The 21,403-nt window shown below is 46.6% G+C and overlaps 1 protein-coding gene and 1 long non-coding RNA gene across 2 annotated transcripts; one reads left to right on the top strand and one right to left on the bottom strand.

Annotated features, from left to right (window-relative positions):
* Positions 1-6,072: 6,072 nt before the first annotated feature.
* On the bottom strand, positions 6,073-19,590 carry C1QTNF12 (C1q and TNF related 12). The gene is made up of 8 exons (XM_053962821.1): positions 19,444-19,590; positions 16,192-16,311; positions 14,958-15,069; positions 13,668-13,855; positions 12,321-12,429; positions 10,942-11,032; positions 9,723-9,801; positions 6,073-6,781 (listed from the first exon to the last, which is right to left on the bottom strand). The coding sequence occupies exons 1-8, from the start codon at positions 19,588-19,590 to the stop codon at positions 6,683-6,685; spliced, it is 945 nt and encodes a 314-aa protein (XP_053818796.1). The 3' UTR covers positions 6,073-6,682.
* On the top strand, positions 7,864-13,669 carry LOC128798890 (uncharacterized). The gene is made up of 4 exons (XR_008434573.1): positions 7,864-8,150; positions 9,004-9,077; positions 9,780-9,897; positions 13,584-13,669. It is a non-coding gene; the product is annotated as an uncharacterized LOC128798890 (long non-coding RNA).
* Positions 19,591-21,403: the final 1,813 nt, after the last annotated feature.

Raw genomic sequence — 21,403 nt, 5'->3', positions numbered from 1 at the left:
GGCCATTCCCAATCCCAGTTTGGCCATTCCCAATCCCAGTTTGACCATTCCCAATCCCAGTCTGACCATTCCCAGTCCCAGTTTGGCCACTCCCAGTCCCAGTTTGGCCATTCCCAATCCCAGTCTGACCATTCCCAATCCCAGTTTGACCATTCCCAGTCCCAGTTTGGCCATTCCCAATCCCAGTTTGGCCATTCCCAGTCCCAGTCTGACCATTCCCAATCCCAGTCTGACCATTCCCAATCCCAGTTTGGCCATTCCCAGTCCCAGTCTGACCATTCCCAATCCCAGTCTGACCATTCCCAATCCCAGTTTGGCCATTCCCAATCCCAGTTTGGCCATTCCCAATCCCAATTTGACCATTCCCAGTCCCAGTTTGACCATTCCCAGTCCCAGTCTGACCATTCCCAATCCCAGTTTGACCATTCCCAGCCCCAGTTTGGCCATTCCCAATCCCAATTTGGCCATTCCCAGTCCCAGTCTGACCATTCCCAATCCCAGTCTGACCATTCCCAATCCCAGTTTGGCCATTCCCAATCCCAGTTTGGCCACTCCCAATCCCAGTCTGACCATTCCCAGTCCCAGTTTGGCCATTCCCAATCCCAGTCTGACCATTCCCAATCCCAATTTGACCATTCCCAGCCCCAGTTTGGCCATTCCCAGTCCCAGTTTGGCCATTCCCAATCCCAGTTTGGCCACTCCCAATCCCAGTCTGACCATTCCCAATCCCAGTTTGACCATTCCCAGTCCCAGTTTGGCCATTCCCAGCCCCAGTTTGGCCATTCCCATCCCGGGTGGGCGATCAAAGGGCTGGGCCGGGCTCCAGGCAGGAATTTCCAGCCGGGATGGAGCCAGACACGTTTACATTCCTGGAGCTGGAGTCAAACCCAAAATCCTTCCCAAGATTTGCAGCCTCTGCTCTCCCCCACCTTCCCTTTCCAAAGGAAAAAAAACCTGGAAGTTTGGAAAAGTGGAGGGTTTATCCCTGGTTTTTTGCTGGGATTTTTTTTTTCCCCCCCACCCCTGCTCACAAGGTTTGATCCTAAAAAAAAAATTGGGAATTTTTTTCTGGGGAAAAAAAAAATCTGGGGGAAAGGGAAAAGCTCCCAGAGAGGCGCTGAAAGGAGAATTCCAGGGAGATGAAACTGGCTGGGAATTCTTGGGGTTGACAGGAGGGGAAAAGGAGGGAAAAAGGGGGGAAAAGGAGGAAAAAGAGGAAAAAAGGAGGGGAAAAAGAGGGAAAAGCAGGAAAAAATGAGGGGAAAAGGAGGGGGAAAGGAGTAAAAAAGGAGGAAAAAAGGAGGACAGAAGGAGGAATAAAGGAGGAAAAAAGGAGGAAAAAAAGAGGAAAAAAGGAGGGAAAAGGAGGGAAAAAAGGAGAAAAAAAAGGAGGGAAAAAAAAGAAGGAAAAAAGGAGGAAAAAAGGAGGGAAAAAGGAGGGGGAAAGGAGGAAAAATGAGGAAAAAGGAAAAAAGGAAAAAGGAACAAAAAAAAGGAGGGAAAAAAAGGAGGAAAAAGAGGAAAAAAGGAGGGAAAAAGGAGGGGCAAAGGAGGAAAAAAGAGGGGGGCAAATGAGGAAAAAAGGAGGAAAAAAAGGAGGGAAAAAGGAGGAATAAAAGAGGAAAAAAAGGAGGGGAAAAAAGAGGAAACAAGAGGGGGAAAAAGAGGAAAAAAGAGGGAAAAAGGAGGAAAAAAGGAGGAATAAAAGAGGAAAAAGGGAGGAAAAAAGGAGGGAAAAAAGGAGGGAAAAGGAGAGGGAAAAGGAGGAATAAAAGAGGAAAAAAGGAGGGAAAAGGAGGAAAAAGAGGAAAAAAGGAGGGGGAAAGGAGGAAAAAAGGAGGGAAAAAAAGAGGAAAAAAGAGGGAAAAAGGAGGGAAAAAGGAGGGAAAAAGGAGGACTAAAAGAGGAAAAAAGGAGGGGAAAAAAGAGGAAACAAGAGGGGGAAAAAGAGGAAAAAAGAGGGAAAAAGGAGGAATAAAAGAGAGGGGAAAAGGAGGGAAAAAGGAGGAAAAAAGGAGGAATAAGAGAGGGAATGCCGGCTCCAGCCCATCCCCCGGGAGCCGCGGGCAGGGATGATTCCCTGGCGCCTGCGGGGAATTCCAGCCGTTCCCAGAGAAAATTGGGATTATTTCACTGCTGGCTCCGTGCCCGGGCTGGCGGCCTTTGGTGGAAATGATGGAAAAAAAGGAGGAGATTCCCAAAAGTTTCTCAAATCTGCGGTTCCCGAGGTTTGGGTTTGTCCCGGGGAGCGGCTCCTGCAGCGGGGAGGGAAGGGATGGAATCGGAATGGCCAAAATTCACCGGGATTGGGACGAAGAGGACTCCAAACTGCCCCAAATCCGCTCAGAAAAATCCAAATTCCCACAGGAAAATCCAAACTGCCCCAAATCCGCTCAGAAAAATCCAAATTCCCACAGGAAAATCCAAACTGCCCCAAATCCGCTCAGAAAAATCCAAATTCCCACAGGAAAATCCAAACTGCCCCAAATCCGCTCAGAAAAATCCAAATTCCCACAGGAAAATCCAAACTGCCCCAAATCCGCTCAGAAAAATCCAAATTCCCACAGGAAAATCCAAACTGCCCCAAATCCGCTCAGAAAAATCCAAATTCCCACAGGAAAATCCAAACTGCCCCAAAATTCACAGAGAAAAATCCACACTGCCCCAAAATTCACACAGGAAAATCCAAACTGCCCCAAAATTCACACAGGAAAATCCAAATTCCCCCAAAATTCACACAGGAAAATCCAAACTGCCCCAAAATTCACACAGGAAAATCCAAACTGCCCCAAATCCGCTCAGAAAAATCCAAATTCCCACAAAATTCACACAGGAAAATCCAAACTGCCCCAAATCCGCTCAGAAAAATCCAAATTCTCACAGGAAAATCCAAACCGCCCCAAAATTCACAGAGAAAAATCCAAACTGCCCCAAAATTCACACAGGAAAATCCAAATTCCCACAAAATTCACAGAGAAAAATCCAAACTGCCCCAAAATTCACACAGGAAAATCCAAACTGCCCCAAAATTCACAGAGAAAAATCCAAACTGCCCCAAAATTCACACAGGAAAATCCAAACTGCCCCAAAATTCACACAGGAAAATCCAAACTGCCCCAAATCCGCTCAGAAAAATTCAAATTCCCACAAAATTCACACAGGAAAATCCAAACTGCCCCAAATCCGCTCAGAAAAATCCAAATTCTCACAGGAAAATCCAAACCGCCCCAAAATTCACAGAGAAAAATCCAAACTGCCCCAAAATTCACACAGGAAAATCCAAATTCCCACAAAATTCACAGAGAAAAATCCAAACTGCCCCAAAATTCACACAGGAAAATCCAAACTGCCCCAAAATTCACAGAGAAAAATCCAAACTGCCCCAAAATTCACACAGGAAAATCCAAACTGCCCCAAAATTCACAGAGGAAAATCCAAATTCCCCCAAAATTCACAGAGAAAAATCCAAACTGCCCCAAAATTCACACAGGAAACTCCAAACTGCCCCAAAATCCACCTGGAATGGGACGCAGAGAACTCCAAACTGCCCCAAATCCACTCAGAAAAATCAAAATTCCCCCAAAATCCACCCAGATTTGGGTGTCTGGAAGTGCCAGGAGCAGAATTTTCCATGGATCTCTGCCAGTGCCAAACCAAGGGAGAAATGTGGGAGAAATGTGGGATAAACGTGGGATAAATGTGGGATAAATGTGAGATAAATGTGGGATAAATGTGGGATAAATGTGGGAGAAATGTGGGATAAATGTGAGATAAATTTGGGATAAATGTGGGATAAACGTGGGATAAATTTGGGATAAATTTGGGATAAATGTGGGATTCCACTCTGGAATTGTGTCCCAGTTTTTGAGGCCAGAGTGAAAAAAAAAAATCCCCAAACATCCCGGGGAATGGCCCCGCTCAGATTTTCATTTTTCACTTTTCCTTTCCCGTTTTTTTCCCCTCTTTCCATGTTTGTTTTTTTTTTTTTAATTGTTTGTTTTTTTTGGTTTTTTCTTTGTTTTTTTTTTTTTGGGTTTTTTGGGTTTTTTGGGGTTTTTTTTTGGGAATCCAATATCCCGTGACCGCCCCTCACCTCCCGTCCCCTCCTGCTCCCGCTCTGCAGATCAAAGCCACTAAAGAAATCAAAAACCTGGGAGGAAAAGAAAACAGCTGGAAAAAAAGAGAAAAGAAAAAAAAAGGGGGAAAAAAAGGGAATTTTGGGAGAATTCCTGCACTTCTGAGGGCCCCACACAGCTCCAACCCCAAATTCCCTGGAAAATCTCCCCGAGTGAGCAACGCCTCGGGTTTGGGATGAAAGGGATGATTTGGGATGAAAGGGATGATTTGGGAATAAAGGGATGATTTTGGGATGAATGGGATGGTTTTGGGATGAAAGGGATGATTTTGGGATGAAAAGAATGATTTTGGGATGAATGGGATGATTTGGGAATAAAGGGATGATTTTGGGATGAAAAGAATGATTTTGGGATGAATGGGATGATTTGGGATGAAAAGAATGATTTGGGGAATAAAGGGATGATTTTGGGATGAATGGGATGGTTTTGGGATGAAAGGGATGATTTTGGGATGAAAAGAATGATTTTGGGATGAATGGGATGGTTTTGGGATGAAAGGGATAATTTTGGGATGAAAAGAATGATTTTGGGATGAATGGGATGATTTGGGATGAAAGGGATGATTTTGGGATGAAAGGGATGATTTTGGGATGAATGGGATGGTTTTGGGATGAAAAGAATGATTTGGGGATGAAAGGGATGATTTGGGAATAAAGGGATGATTTTGGGATGAAAGGGATGGTTTTGGGAATAAAGGGATAATTTTGGGATGAAAAGAATGATTTTGGTTTGCCAGGAAAATCCCTCAAGCCCCTTTTGAAAGTTTTCTTCTTTTTTTTTTTTTTTTTTGGAGTTTTTGGTTGGGATTTCCCAAGAATTCCAAAAAAAAAGGAGGAAATGAGTGGCAGGGGAGGGGACATCGATTCCCTGTCACCCTGGGGGGCTCCAAACCAGGAAGGAGGAAAATCCTGGGAATTCTGTGGCTGGAAAGGAGGAAAATCTGGGAATTTTGTGGCTGGAAGGAGGAAAATCTGGGAATTTTGTGGCTGGAAGGAGGAAAATCTGGGAATTGCAGCTGGAGATGTCCTGGAAAAGAATTTAAAGGGGAAATCTTTGGGATCAAGCAGATCCCAGATTCCTTCTTCTCTTGAGGGAACATCTTGGAGCCCTCAAAATCCCTGGAATTCCTGGAATTCCTGGAACAGGCTCCTGCCAGGGAATCACATTTGGGATTGGGGGAGAGTTTGGGATTTTGGGATTGAGGGAGGGTTTGGGATTTCTGGTTTGGGATTTCTGGTTTGAGGAGGAGTTCTGGATTCTGAGATTTGAGGGAGGGTCCGGGATTCCGGGATTGAGAGGGAGTTTGGGATTTTGGGATTAGGGAAGGGTTTGGGATTGGGGGAGGGTTTGGGGTTCCTGGTTTGGAGGAGAGTTTGGGATTCTGGGATTGAGAGGGAGTTTGGGATTTTGGGATTCAGAAGGAGTTTGGGATTGCAGGATATGAGGGAGAATTTGGGATTTTGGGATTGAGGAGGAGTTCAGGATTGCAGGATTTGAGGGAGAATTTGGGATTTTGGGATTGAGGAGGAGTTCAGGATTGCAGGATTTGAGGGAGAATTTGGGATTTTGGGATTGAGGAGGAGTTCAGGATTGCAGGATTTGAGGGAGAATTTGGGATTTTGAGATTGAGGAGGAGTTCAGGATTGCAGGATTTGAGGGAGAATTTGGGATTTTGAGATTGAGGAGGAGTTCAGGATTGCAGGATTTGAGGGAGAATTTGGGATTGAGGAGGAGTTCAGGATTCCAGGATTTGAGGGAGAGTGAATAAACAAACTGGGAAAACTGTCTGTGTAAACTATGGAAACCCATATATACACATATAATTATATATATCTTTTAAAAAAATAGAATATATATAATTATATAGAATTGTATTTATAAAAGATATACTTAGAGACGTGATTATATATATATAATTATAATATATATCATTTTATTTTGCTATAAAGGACCCCAGTTAAAGAGTTCAAGCCTTGGATTGTAGGAAAATCCAACATTTTCCTGGTCAAACACACCCAATTCTGAACCTTTGGGTGAGGATCCAAACCCTTTCCAACCCCCTGGAAAAAAAAGCAATTTTGCTGGAAAAATCCTCGTCCCCTTCCTCCCCACCACACAGCAAAGAGTCACTGATTTATTTCTGGTATTTCCCAGCTCAATCCTTCATTTCCAAACCCCCAAAAAAACCCGAATCAATCCCAAAAAAAAAAAAAACCCCAAAGCCGTGCTGGTTACAAGTGAAATAATCAAATTACAACGAGCGCCTGCGTGCTGCCCCGTGAGCATCTGGTGAAGCGCAAATTAAATATTCCAAGGGTGGTTTTGGGGGTTTTTTTGGATAAAAAGAGGATAAAAAAAAAAGCAGAATTCCGACGAAGAACGACCTCAAAAATCAGCGGCAAGTTCTGGAAGCAAAGCTGGAGGAGCTGGGGATCGTTTGCAGTTCTGCAGGTACCGAAGGTCCAAGGTCAAAGTTGGGGTTTTTGGGGTTTTTTTTTCAGTCCAAAACGCAGGAATTGGGGATTTTTGGCAGGGCCATGGTGGTGCTAGGCCCCCAGCAGCATTCCCGTGAAATCGGAGCCGTTCTGGACGGTGACGGCAGCGCCGGCGCCGTTGTCCACGAAGACGGAGGCGTACTGCCCGGCCTGCGGGGAAACGGGAATTTCTGGCACATTCCACGGGAAAAAACCACGGGAAGATCCCCTTCCAGGGATTTTCAGACTCCAGCAGGAGTTTGTTGAGTTTTAGCTTCTCTGTCGGCGGGTTGGGATGAAATGTGCGAGATGGAATTTGTTGTTTGGACTCAGATGTTTATTGGTTTTATCTGTGTTAGTTTTAGAAGCTGTGAGTTCTGCAGCACTGCGCTCCAGCAAACCAAAAACGGAGCCCTGACTCTCTCCCTGCCAGGCCTTTTAAGGATAAACTGTCCAATTAACAAATGACACCTAATTATTTGCACTTTTAACCCAATCACCAAGCACCCGTGGCCTGCAATGCGGGCTTTTTATCCAACTGCACAAAAACACCCAAACCCACGGAGAAGGAGGAGGAGGAGGAGGTGAAGAAAGTGGAGAAGAAAGTGGAGAAGAAAGAGAAGGTGGAGAAGAAGAAGATGAAGGTGAAGGAGAAGAAGAAGAAAGAGGAGAAGAAGAAGGTGAAGAAGGAGAAAAAGGAGAAGGTGAAGAAGAGGAAGAAAGTGAAGAAGGAGAAGATGAAGAAGGAGAGAAGGTGGAGAAGGAGGAGAAGGAGAAGGAGGAAAAGAAGAAGGAGAAGAAGAAGGTGAAGAAGAAGAAAGTGAAGAAGGAGAAGAAGGTGGAGAAGGAGGAAAAGAAGGAGAAGGAGGAGGAGAAAGTGAAGAAGGAGAAGGAGGAGGAGGAGGAAAAGGAGGAGAAGGAGGAGGAGGAGGAGGAGGAGGAGAAGGAGGAGAAGGAGGAAAAGGAGGAGGAGGAGGAAAAGGAGTAAAAGAAGGAAAAGGAGGAAAAGGACTAGGAGGAGGAGGAGGAGAAGGAGAAGGAGAAGGAGAAGGAGAAGGAGAAGGAGAAGGAGAAGGAGAAGGAGAAGGAGAAGGAGAAGGAGAAGGAGAAGGAGAAGGAGAAGGAGAAGGAGAAGGAGAAGGAGAAGGAGAAGAAGGAGGAGAAAGTGAAGGAGAAGATGAAGAAGAAGGTGGAGAAGAAGAAAGTGAAGAAGGAGAAGAAGGTGGAGAAGGAGGAAAAGAAGAAGAAGAAGAAAGTGAAGAAGGAGAAGGTGAAGAAGGAGAAGGAGAAGAAGGTGAAGAAGAAGAAGAAAGTGAAGAAGGAGAAGGAGAAGAAAGTGAAGAAGGAGAAAGTGAAGAAGGAGAAGGAGAAGAAGGCCCAGCCTCCACCCTAAGACCTCCATCTTGCTCCCTATATATCACTAAACTAAAACCCCAAACTCGGAGTTTCCCACCCTGTGACATCACACGCCTCTCTCCAAACTCCACCCCCACAATCCCAGTTCCACCATTCCATCCTGGGAGCTTCTCCCCGGCCCCAGGTCAGTGCCGTGTTCTCCTGGGGGTCGGTGCCTGGCAGCACAGAAAGGCTGGAATTCCCAGCAGGCTTCCAGCAGGAATCCAGCCCAGTTCTGGGATGGAGCTGATGGACTGCAGGAAGTTTTGTGGGTTTGGAAGGATTTTTGTGGGTTTGGAAGGATTTTTGTGGGTTTGGAAGGATTTTTGTGTGGGTTTTTTTTTGTTTTTTTTTCCCCAAAAAATCCTTCCTGCCCTGGCGCCTTTTTGGGTGAAGTGGCTTCAGAGCTCCTCCTGGGAGGTGGGAAATCCCAATGGGAATGGAACTTCAACTCATTGGGAATGGAAATCCCAATGGGAATGGAATTTCAACTCATTGGGAATGGAAATCCCAATGGGAATGGAATTTCAACTCATTGGGAATGGAAATCCCAATGAGAATGGAATTTCAATTCATTGGGAATGGAATTTCAGTTCATTGGGAATGGAATTTCGATTCATTGGGAATGGAAATTCCATTGGAAATGGAATTTCATTCCATTGGGAATGGAATTTCAGTTCATTGGGAACGGAATTTCCATTGGGAATGAATTTCAATTCATTGGGAATGAATTTCAGTTCATTGGGAATGAAAATCCCAATGGGAATGGAATTTTGATTCATTGGGAATGAATTTCAGTTCATTGGGAATGGAAATTCCATTGGGAATGAATTTCAGTTCATTGGGAACGGAATTTGAATTCATTGGGAATAGATGTTCAATTCATTGGGAATGGAAATTCCATTGGGGATGAAATCCCATTGGGAGTGCAATGCCAGGGGAGAGTTGGGAAAGGAAAATAAATTAAAATTTATAATAAAATATTGGATTTTTCTTAGAGGAAGCTTCTTCCCGTGCCTTCAATTCAGAATGGGAAACCCCAGCCAAGCTTTTCCTCCTGGGGCTGCCCCAGGTGAGGAATTTCCCTCCTTTAAATGTAGGAAAAAAGGGGTTTTTAAATGATGTAATTATTATTTAATGGCTATTTATTGATTGCTATTAATCATTTGATTGCTATTTATTTATTGTTAAGTAACTATTATTAATGGTTAATATTACAATTATTATTAATTTTTAAATTGTTCGTTATTTATTTATAAACAATCTATTTATCAATCAATAGATTATTCATTTCTAAAAATCTATTTATCAATAAATAGATTATTTATATACAAATAATCTATTTATTTATTTATTTATATTATTTCATTTCCATTTTATTTATATTATTTATTTATTTATATAGATATATAAATCTATTTATAAATAATTATATTATATATTAATTTTTATATATTAATATTATAATAATTATATTAATTATATATAAATAATATATTTATATATAATTATATATTATTGTTTACTTAGTATTTGATTATTTATTATTTCATTATTTTCTGGACTTCCTGGGCAGAATTCCATGTCCCGCCCAGAGATTTGGGGCAGAAATTCCCACTTTTCAGGCAGAAATTCCCAAATTTCAGGCAGAAATTCCCACTTTTCAGGCAGAAATTCCCAATTTTCAGGCAGAAATTCCCAATTTTCAGGGCCTCACCTGCAGCTGCAGCAAGCCGTGGACATAAATAGTGAAGATTTTGCTGTTGCTTTCCAGGCCAGCAATGACTTCCAAGGACCTGAGAATGAGAAATAAAGGGATGAAAGCGCCCAGGCAGCCCCGCAGCTGGGTGTGGAAGGACAATCCTCCCTCAGTTTCCCTGGAATTCACAGCGGTTGGAGCAAAAAAGGGGAATTTGGGATGTTGGGAAGGGTTTAAAGGCAGGCTGGGATGGTGGAAGTTTGGTGGCCCTGGCCATGGGAGCGGGAAGATCTTTAAGGTCCCTTCCATAATTCCATACGTCCACGATTCCATGATCCCACGATTCCATGATCCCACAATTCCATGATCCCACAATTCCACGATTCCATGATCCCACAATTCCATGATCCCACAATTCCACAATTCCATGATCCCACCATTCCACGATCCCACAATTCCACAATTCCATGATCCCATGATTCCCTGATACCACAACTCCATAATTCCATAAATTCACAGTTCCATGGCTCCATAATTCCATAATTCTGTGATTCCGCAAAGACGTAATTCCACAACTCCATAATTCCACAAGTCCATAATTCCACAAGTCCATAATTCCACAAGTCCACGATTCCACGATAATTCTGGAACTCCACAATTCCATAATTCCATGATGGAATTGGATGATGGATGATGGATGGATGGATGGATGGATGGACCTGTGAATCTCTGGATTTATGGATCTCTGGATTTCAGGACCTGTGGATTTCTGAACCTGTGGATCTGTGGATTTCTGGACCAGTGGATCTGTGGATCTGTGGATTTCTGGACCTGTGAATCTCTGGATTTATGGATCTCTGGATTTCAGGACCTGCGGATCTCTTAACCTGTGGATCTGTAGATTTCTGGATCTGTGGATCTGTGGATTTCTGGATCTGTGGATCTGTGGATTTCTGGATCTGTGAATTTCTGGATCTGTGGATTTCTGGATCTGCGAATTTCTGGAGGAGCTCAGGGCAGGGCATTAAAATCAACCTGGGCAGGGATTTTGGGGTCTGGGGCCAAGGACAGAGCCACAGCTTTGCCCTGTGCTGGAAAAGCTCCTTTTCCAGCCCCTTCCTCCCTGGAAAAGCTCCCAAAATCCCCCTGAGGGAAGGAATAGCCAGAGTTGGCTGGAATATCAGGGAATATGGAAAATGTGAGGGAAGGAAGCCCCGGAGGCCCCGGGGTGACTCACGTGTGCCGGTGGCACAGGGACTCGATGCAGATCAGCACCCGCACGCTGTCCCGGGCCCGCAGCTGCACTTTGCTCTTCAGCTCGCTGTGGTCTGGGAAAAACAGCGGGAAAATGTCAGCATTCCCACAAATCCCGGGCTTTGGGCTCCTGAGGGACTCCAGCAGCCCTGGGGTGGCTGCAGGAGGTGCCAGAAGGTTCCTCCACGTCTGACGGAGCCAAAGGCAACGGGTCCGAGGTGGATGCACCTCTGGCCATCAGGGATAGAACCTCTGGGATAATGGATTTAAAAATGGGATCCCAGGTGGATCCATCAGGGATAGAACCTCTGGGATAATGGATTTTAAAAGGGAATCCCAGGTGGATCCATCAGGGATAGAACCTCTGGGATAATGGATTTTAAAAGGGGATCCCAGGTGGATCCATCAGGGATAGAACCTCTGGAATGTCAGATTTAAAATGGGATCCCAGGTGGATCCATCAGTGGCAGAAGCTCTGGGATAATGGATTTAAAAAGGGGATCCACCACTGGCCAGCAGTGGCAGAACCTCTGGGATATCCGGGGGTTCTCTGGGGGTTCTCTTTGGGTTCTCCAGGGGGTTTGGGGTCTGCAGGGGGTTTGGGGTCTCTGGGGTTTGGGGTCTGCAGGGGGTTTGGGTTCTGCAGGGGGTTTGGGGTCTCCAGGGGGTTTGGGGTCTGCAGGGGGTTTGGGTTCTCCAGGTGGTTTGGGTTCTGCAGGGGGTTTGGGTTCTCCAGGGGGTTTGGGGTCTCCAGGGGGTTTGGGGTCCCCGGGGTTTGGGGTCTGCAGGGGGTTTGGGTTCTGCAGGGGGTTTGGGTTCTCCAGGTGGTTTGGGTTCTCCAGGGGGTTTGGGTTCTGCAGGGGGTTTGGGGTCTCCGGGGTTTGGGGTCTGCAGGGGGTTTGGGTTCTGCAGGGGGTTTGGGGTCTCCGGGGTTTGGGGTCTGCAGGGGGTTTGGGTTCTCCAGGGGGTTTGGGGTCTCCGGGGTTTGGGGTCTGCAGGGGGTTTGGGTTCTTCAGGGGGTTTGGGTTCTGCAGGGGGTTTGGGGTCTCCGGGGTTTGGGTTCTCCAGGGGGTTTGGGTTCTCCAGGGGGTTTAGGTTCTGCAGGGGGTTTGGGTTCTCCAGGGGGTTTGGGTTCTCCGGGGTTTGGGGTCTGCAGGGGGTTTGGGTTCTGCAGGGGGTTTGGGGTCTCCGGGGTTTGGGGTCTCCAGGGGGTTTGGGGTCTGCAGGGGGTTTGGGTTCTCCAGGTGGTTTGGGTTCTGCAGGGGGTTTGGGTTCTGCAGGGGGTTTGGGTTCTCCAGGGGGTTTGGGGTCTGCGGGGGGTTTGGGGTCTCCGGGGTTTGGGGTCCCTGGGGCAGCACTCACCGATGTGGACGTTGGCTGAGAACTGGTAGATGCCGCCCACGGGCGCGGTGAAGCGGCCGGTGGCCAGGTTCAGTCCCGAGCCCCGCAGGAACGCGCCCTTGGCCACGGGCTGCGAGAGAGGACAGAGCTGCAGCCCTGGGCTCAGCCCAAATCCCTGGGCTCAGCCCAAATCCTGAATCCCTGGGCTGAGCCCAAATCCAGCCCTGGGCTGAGCCCAAATCCTGAATCCCTGGGCTGAGCCCAAATCCCTGTTCTGCTCCTGGCTCCATCCCTGTGCTGATCCCAAATCCCTGTGCTGAGCCCAAATCCCTGTTCTGCTCCTGGCTCCATCCCTGTGCTGATCCCAAATCCATCCCTGTTCTGATCCCAAATCCCTGTGCTGATCCCAAATCCCTGTGCTGATCCCAAATCCCTGTTCCGCTCCTGGCTCTGCATTCCCCTTTCCCAGAGGGCACAGCCCAAACCTGACTCTTCCTGTCCCGGCCTGCGGTGCCAGCTTGGCACCCAGAGCCTCCCACAGCAGCTCCGAGCCAGGAAAAATCGGGAATGAGCTGGGCACCTCATCCCCGAGGCACAGGAAGCAGCAGCCACAGCTGGGATGGATTAATTAGCCCCATTTTCCCTGCTAATTAATGAGGCAGCAGCTCTCCCTGCAGCCCTGCCCACGCCTCGGGGCTGATCCGGCCTGGCTGCCAAGCCAAGTTGCCAAAAGTTTGGGAAAGAATGGAAAAGTGGATTTGAAAAGGGGATCAGAGATGGATCCATCAGGGATAGAACCTCTGGGATAATGGATTTTAAAAGGGGATCCCAGGTGGATCCATCATGGATAGAACCTCTGGAATATCAGATTTTAAAATGGGATCCCAGGTGGATCCATCAGTAGCAGAACCTCTGGAATATCAGATTAAAAAAGGGGATCCCAGGTGGATCCACCATGGATAGAACCTCTGGAATATCAGGTTTTAAAAGTGGATCCCAGGTGGATCCATCAGGGATAGAACCTCTGGAATATCAGATTTTAAAAGGGGATCCCAGGTGGATCCATCATGGATAGAACCTCTGGAATATCAGGTTTTAAAAGGGGATCCCAGGTGGATCCATCAGTGGCAGAACCTCTGGAATATCAGGTTTTAAAAGGGGATCCCAGGTGGATCCATCAGTGGCAGAACCTCTGGAATATCAGGTTTTAAAAGGGGATCCCAGGTGGATCCACCTCTGGCCCTCCCTTGGACACTTCCTCATGGATTTGTCTCCTCCTTTCAGCCTCAGGGGCGTTTCTGGGCTGAGCAGGAAGCTCAGCAGGGCCCTGGGGCAGATCCCCACCAGGATGAGTCTGGAATTCCTCACCGACTGGAAGTTCTGCAGCTCCACCAAGGTCTTCTTGTCCACCAGCACGTGGCCCTTGAGCTTGCAGTGGAACGCCTCCTCCAGCCGCCGCGGGGACGGGACCTGGACCTCCCCCAGGGCCAGCAGCAGCGGGGGCAGCTGGCTGGGCTGGGCTGAGATGGCCAGGGAGGCCCTGTGCTCCATGGCTTCTGAGGGGAAAAGGGAAAAAAATGGAATAAAATGGAATAAAATGGAATAAAATCTTCATTTAAGAGTCTGGCCATTCTTGTTCCTGTGGTGAAACCTCCTCCAGGGCCAGCAGCAGCTGGCTGGGCTGGGCTGAAAGGGCCAGGGAGGCCCTGTGCTCCATGGCTTCTGAGGGGAAAAGGGCAAAAAAATGGAATAAAATGAATTAAAATGGAATAAAATTCAATTTAAGGGCCTGGCCGGTGAATGGCACCTCCTCCAGGGGCAGGAGGAGCTGGCTGGGCTGGGCTGAAAGGGCCAGGGAGGCTCGGTGCTCGATGGTTTCTGAGGGGAAAAGGGGAATAAAATGGAATAAAATGGAATAAAGGGGCAATAAAATGGAATAAAATGGAATAAAATGGAATAAAATCTCAATTTAAGGGCCTGGCCAGTGAATGGAACCTCCTCCAGGGCCAGCAGCAGCTGGCTGGGCTGGTCTGAAAGGGCCAGGGAGGCCCTGTGCTCCATGGCTTCTGAGGGGAAAAAGGGAATAAAATGAAATAAAATGGAATAAAGGGGCAATAAAATGGAATAAAATGGAATAATATGGAATAAAATGGAATAAAATGGAATAAAATGGAATAAAGGGGAAATAAAATGGAATAAAATGGAATAAAATGGAATAAAATGGAATAAAGGGGCAATAAAATGGAATAAAATGGAATAAAATGGAATAAAATGGAATAAAATCTCAATTTAAGGGCCTGGCTGGTGAACGGAACCTCCTCCAGGGCCAGCAGCAGCTGGCTGGGCTGGGCTGAAAGGGCCAGGGAGGCTCAGTGCTCGATGGTTTCTGAGGGGAAAAAGGGGAATAAAATGAAATAAAATTAAATAAAAGCTTAATTTAAGGGTCTGGCCTATGAAACCATAAACGTGTGCTCGGAATTCTGCACTTGGATCTTCAGCTGAAGCCCAGCAGCACTGGGGGAACGTTTTTGGTTGCCAGGGCCATGCCTGAGGGTGAAGATTTGTCCTGGTGCTTCACCCAAGCAAAGCTCCTCCAGCCTTTAATACCCTTTTCCTTTAATATCCCTGGAAAATCTTGGACTTTTTCAACTCTTTTACCTTTTAAGATCTCCTTGAACTCCTGCAGAAGAACTTCCCTGGTGACTTCAGCCCCAGGAGCTCCTGGAGGTCCCTGAGGCCCAGGAGGCCCCGGAGGCCCAACCAGGCCTCGCTGAGGGAACAAAGAAAGGAAAATTTGGGATTAAAACCAGAAAATCCTCCAGGGACATCAGCAACGGGAGGGGGTTTGTTCCCAGAAAATTCCCAATCATTTTTGGAGGACATTTGAGGGATCAGGAGCTCTGAGAGAGTCCCTCAGAGATCTTTTCCCAGCTGCTGGGACTCCCGTTCCTCGGATAATCCTCAGAAATTCCATGGAAAACCGGCCCAGATTGCTCAGAAGATGCAAAAAAAAAAAAAATTCCTCAATTAATTAAAATAATTAAAAGAATCCAAGCTTGGCCAAGCAGCAGATGAAAAGTGCCACGTGATTAATGAGCTGTCACTCAGCCCATTAATTTGAAAGAAACCACTTGTCCACACCTTGATTAATTTAATCCTTTAGGATACTTGGACTTTATCTCTTGGAAAGAGAAGGGAAAAAAAAGGATTTTTTTTTTTTTAATGAGCAGGAAAACAACCCCAAGAAAAACGCTCAATTTGAGAGTGGCTGATTCAAAATTCTGCAGAAGCAAGAAGCCTCAAACTTTTCCAAAAAGTGGAGAAATTAAACCCCCCAAAAAAAGAAACTCAACAGTCTTTGGGCTGAAAAAATTTAGATTTTCTTTTTAATGAGCGGTAAAACAACCCAAAAAAAACGCTCAATTTGAGAGCGGCTGGTTCAAAATTCTGCCGAAGCAAGAACTCAAACTTCTCCAAAAAGTGGAGAAATTAAACCCAAAAAGAAGAAACTCAGCAGTCTTCGGACTGAAAAAAATTTAGATTTTCTTTTTAATGAGCGGGAAAACAACCCCAAAAAAAAGGCTCAATTTGAGAGCGGCTGGTTCAAAATTCTGCCGAAGCAAGAACTCAAACTTCTCCAAAAAGTGGAGAAATTAAACCCAAAAAGAAGAAACTCAGCAGTCTTCGGACTGAAAAAAATTTAGATTTTCTTTTTAATGAGCGGGAAAACAACCCCAAAAAAAAGGCTCAATTTGAGAGCGGCTGGTTCAAAATTCTGCTGAAGCAAGAACTCAAACTTCTCAAAAAAGTGGAGAAATTAAACCCCCCCCAAAAAAAGGAAAGGATGAGAAAAAGGAAGGAAAATCTGGGAGGGATGGAGAGGAAATCCTACCAGCTTTTTGTCTTTGCCTTTGCACCTCCTCTTGGAGGTGCCGCCGTCGTCCGGGCGGTGCACGAAGGAGATCCAGGTCCTGCGCGGGTCCGTGACGCGCGGCTCCGCGGGCTCCGGGAGCTGGGGACACGCCGGGACAAGGGTCACGGACTGAGTGCCCTCAGAGCGCCCAAAAAACCCAACCCGGGCTGATCCCGCTGCTTCTGGGGGGCACTGAGGGTGTCCTTGAGGGACCAGGAGGAGCCAAGGGCTCCAAAAGTCCCTCAAAGATCTTTGAATTCCATGGAAAACCCACCCAGATCCTCATAAGACACAAAAAATCCAGCCCAGGCTTCTTTTCGAGGACAGTGAGGGATCAAGAGGAGCCAAAAGCTCCAGAAGTCCCTCAGAGATCTTCAAAATCCACGGAAAACCCACCCAGACATTCAAGGGATGGAAAAATCCAGCCCAGGCTGCTCCTGCTGCTTTTGGGGGACACTGAGGGTGTCCTTGAGGGACCAGGAGGAGCCAAGGGCTCCAAAAGTCCCTCAGAGATCTTCTTCCAATTACTGGGACTGCCATTCCCGGATAATCCCCTGGAATTCCATGGAAAACCCACCCAGATGTTCGAGGGATGGAAAAATCCAGTCCAGGCTGATTTTGGAGAGCACTGAGGGACCAGGAGGAGCCAAGAGCTCCAAAAGTCCCTCAGAGATCTTTGAATTCCATGGAAAACCCACCCAGATCCTCATAAGACACAAAAAATCCAGCCCAGGCTTCTTTTCGAGGACAGTGAGGGATCAAGAGGAGCCAAAAGCTCCAGAAGTCCCTCAGAGATCTTCAAAATCCACGGAAAACCCACCCAGACATTCACGGGATGGAAAAATCCAGCCCAGGCTGTTCCTGCTGCTTTTGGGGGACACTGAGGGTGTCCTTGAGGGACCAGGAGGAGCCAAGGGCTCCAAAAGTCCCTCAGAGATCTTCTTCCAATTACTGGGACTGCCATTCCCGGATAATCCCCTGGAATTCCATGGAAAACCCACCCAGATGTTCGAGGGATGGAAAAATCCAGTCCAGGCTGATTTTGGAGAGCACTGAGGGACCAGGAGGAGCCAAGAGCTCCAAAAGTCCCTCAGAGATCTTTGAATTCCATGGAAAACCCACCCAGATCCTCATAAGACACAAAAAATCCAGCCCAGGCTTCTTTTCGAGGACAGTGAGGGATCAAGAGGAGCCAAAAGCTCCAGAAGTCCCTCAGAGATCTTCAAAATCCACGGAAAACCCACCCAGACATTCACGGGATGGAAAAATCCAGCCCAGGCTGTTCCTGCTGCTTTTGGGGGACACTGAGGGACCAGGAGGAGCCAAAAGCTCCAAAAGTCCCTCAGAGATCTTCAAATTCCATGGAAAACCCACCCAGATGTTCGAGGGATGGAAAAATCCAGCCCAGGCTGCTTTTGGAGGACACTGAGGGACCAGGAGGATCAAGAGCTCCAAGAGTCCTTCAGAAATCTTTAAATTCCATGGAAAACCCACCCAGATGTTCAAGGGATGGAAAAATCCAGCCCAGGCAGATTTTGGAGGACACTGAGGGTGTGCTTGAGGAACCGGGAGGAGCCAAGATCTCCAAAAGTCCCTCAGAGATCTTCTTCCAACTGCTGGGACTGCCATTCCCGGATAATCCCCTGGAATTCCATGGAAAACCCACACAGATGTTCAAGGGATGGAAAAATCCAGCCCAGGCAGATTTTGGAGGACACTGAGGGTGTCCTTGAGGAACCAGGAGGAGCCAAGAGCTCCAAAAGTCCCTCAGAGATTTCCAAATTCCCTGGAAAACCCACCCAGATGTTCAAGGGATGGAAAAATGGATCATTCTGGGAATGGTCCCAGCACCCACTTGGAGAGTTCTTGGTTGTTCCCAACATGGGGAACCATCAAAATTAAACAAAAATCAAAGGGAATTGATGAAATGAGGCTGGGAAAAGGCAGGAAATTCCCAATAAATCCAGGAATAAATCCAGGAATAAATCCAGGAATAAATCCAGGAACGATCCATAAATGATCCCAGCACCCACCTTGGCAGTTCTTGGTTGTTCCCAACATGAGGAACCATCAAAATGAAATACAAAACCGAAGGGAACTGATGAAATGAGGCTGGGAAAAGGCAGGGAATTCCCAATAAATCCAGGAATAAATCAGGGAATTATGCCAGGAATAAATCCAGGAATGATCCCAGAACCCACCTTGGGAGTTCTCCATTGGTTCCAACATGAGGAACCATCAAAATGAAATACAAAACCGAAGGGAACTGACGAAATGAGGCTGGGAAAAGGCAGGAAATTCCCAATAAATCCGGGAATAAATCCAGGAATAAATCCAGGAATAAATCCAGGAATAACTCCGGGAACGATCCCAGAACCCATCTTGGGAGTTCTCCACTGGTTCCAACATGAGGAACCATCAAAATGAAATACAAAACCGAAGGGAATTGATGAAATGAGGGTGGGAAAAGGCAGGGAATTCCCAATAAATCCGGGAATAAATCCAGGAATAAATCCAGGAACGATCCCTAAATGATCCCAGAACCCACCTTGGGAGTTCTTGGTTGTTCCCAACATGGGGAACAATGAAAATTAAATAGAAAACCGAAGGGAATTGATGAAATGAGGCTGGGAAAAGGCAGGAAATTCCCAATAAATCCGGGAATAAATCCAGGAATAAATCCGGGAATAACTCCGTGAACGATCCCAGAACCCACCTTGGGAGTTCTCCACTGGTTCCAACATGAGGAACCATCAAAATGAAATAAAAAACCGAAGGGAACTGATGAAATGAGGCTGGGAAAAGGCAGGAAATTCCCAATAAATCCAGGAATAAATCCAGGAATAAATCTGGGAATAAATCCAGGAATAAATCCAGGAATAAATCCAGGAATAACTCCGGGAACGATCCCAGAACCCATCTTGGGAGTTCTCCACTGGTTCCAACATGAGGAACCATCAAAATGAAATAAAAAACCGAAGGGAACTGACGAAATGAGGCTGGGAAAAGGCAGGAAATTCCAAATAAATCCGGGAATAAATCCAGGAATAAATCCAGGAACGATCCATAAATGATCCCAGAACCCACCTTGGCAGTTCTTGGTTGTTCCCAACATGAGGAACCATCAAAATGAAATACAAAACCGAAGGGAACTGACGAAATGAGGCTGGGAAAAGGCAGGGAATTCCCACTAAATCCGGGAATAACTCCGGGAACGATCCCAGCACCCACCTGGGGCTGCTCCTCGCTGTTGGCCAGGGCGGTGTTGAGGGGCTCCGGGGGCTCCTTCCTGCCCTTCCTGTCCCTCCTGGCCGCCGTCACCGCGCGGGGACACAGCTGGGGGCACAGCAGCGCCAGCAGCAGCCACCAGCCCGGCATGGCGGCCGCGCGGAAAATCCCACCTGGGCCCCAGAAAATCCAGATGGAGCAGGGCAGGGGCAAGGAGCCAGGGGGAAATGATCCACGAGGGAGGAAAAATCAGATTTGTGTCCCAAAAAATCCAAATTGACCAGGTCAGGGGCAAGGAGCCAGGGGGGAAATGATCCAGGAGGGAGGAAAAATCAGATTTGTGTCCCAAAAAATCCAGATGGAGCAGGGCAGGGGCAAGGAGCCAGGGGGGAAATGATCCACGAGGGAGGAAAAATCAGATTTGTGTCCCAAAAAATCCAAATTGACCAGGGCAGGGGCAAGGAGACAGGGGGGAAATGATCCAGGAGGGAGGAAAAATCAGATTTGTGTCCCAAAAAATCCGAATTGACCAGGGCAGGGGCAAGGAGACAGGGGGGAAATGATCCAGGAGGGAGGAAAAATCAGATTTGTGTCCCAAAAAATCCGAATTGACCAGGTCAAGTCAAGGAGACAGGGGGGAAATGATCCACGAGGGAGGAAAAATCAGATTTGTGTCCCAAAAAATCCGAATTAGCCACCTCACGGGCAAGGAGACAGGGGGAAAATGATCCAGGAGCAAAAAAAAAAGGATTTGTGTCCCAAAAAATCCAAATTGACCAGGTCAGGGGCAAGGAGCCAAGGGGGAAATGATCCACAAGGGAGGAAAAATCAGATTTGTGTCCCAAAAAATCCAAATGGACCAGGGCAGGGGCAAGGAGACAGGTGGGAAATGATCCACAAGGGAGGAAAAATCAGATTTGTGTCCCAAAAAATCCAAATTGACCAGGGCAGGGGCAAGGAGACAGGGGAAAAATGATCCAGGAGCAAAAAAAAAAATGGATTTGTGTCCCAAAAAATCCGAATGGACCAGGTCAAGTCAAGGAGACAGGGGGGAAATGATCCACAAGGGAGGAAAAATCAGATTTGTGTCCCAAAAAATCCGAATTAGCCACCTCACGGGCAAGGAGACAGGGGGAAAATGATCCAGGAGCAAAAAAAAAAGGATTTGTGTCCCAAAAAATCCAAATGGACCAGGGCAGGGGCAAGGAGACAGGTGGGAAATTATCCAGAACCAAAAAAAAACCAAAAAAAATCCAAATTAAGCAGGTCAGGATCAAAGAGCCAGGTATAAAATGCTTCAGGACCCCCAAAAAATTGGATTTGTGTCCCAAAAAAATTTGAATTAATCAGGTCAGGATCAAAGAGCCAGGGGGAAAATGCTTCAGGAAGGAGGAAAAATCAGATTTGTGTCCGAAAAATCCGAATTTATTAGGTTGGGATCAAAGAGCCAGGGGGAAAATGCTGCAGGACCAAAAAAAAAAAATTGAATTTGTGTCCAAAAAAATCCGAATTTACCAAGTTCAGGTCAAGGAGCCAAGCACAAAATCCTTCAGGAGCAAGAAAAACCAAATTTGTCTCTAAAATAAATCCAGAGTTAATAAATCCAGCAGTCAGCAATAAAAAAAAAACAGATTTGTGCCCAAAAAAAATCCAAATTTATCAGGTCAGGGTGAAGGAGCCAGGTGGAAAATCCTTCAGGAGCAAAAAAAAAAATCAGATTTTTGTCTAAAACAAATCCAGAATTAAGCAGGTGAGAAAGATCCCAGCAGATTTGTCTCAAAAAATCCGAATTTCAGAGGGATCCAACTGGATTTGTGTCCAAAAAATCCGAATTTCAGGAGGTTCTAAGCAGCTCCTTGGGACGGAAAAGCCGGAGATGAATTTCGTTGGGATTTCTTTGGGATTTCGTTGGGATTTCGTTGGGATTTCTTTGGAATTTCGTTGGGATTTCGTTGGGATTTCT

Source organism: Vidua chalybeata, chromosome 22 (assembly GCF_026979565.1).
Source record: "Vidua chalybeata isolate OUT-0048 chromosome 22, bVidCha1 merged haplotype, whole genome shotgun sequence".
Taxonomy (NCBI): domain Eukaryota; kingdom Metazoa; phylum Chordata; class Aves; order Passeriformes; family Viduidae; genus Vidua; species Vidua chalybeata.
This window is presented reverse-complemented; position numbering and strand designations above follow the sequence as displayed.

What these genes read in the sequence shown, in the direction of transcription:
- C1QTNF12 (XM_053962821.1), bottom strand. Translation starts at nt 19,590, where the DNA reads ATGCCGGGCTGGTGGCTGCTGCTGGCGCTGCTGTGCCCCCAGCTGTGT. An exon ending in AAGGCAAAGACAAAAAGCTG is followed by an intron (nt 15,070 to 16,191) that starts GTAGGATTTCCT and finishes TTGTTCCCTCAG; the next exon opens with CGAGGCCTGGTTGGGCCTCC. An exon ending in ACGGCTTGCTGCAGCTGCAG is followed by an intron (nt 6,782 to 9,722) that starts GTGAGGCCCTGA and finishes GTTTCCCCGCAG; the next exon opens with GCCGGGCAGTACGCCTCCGT.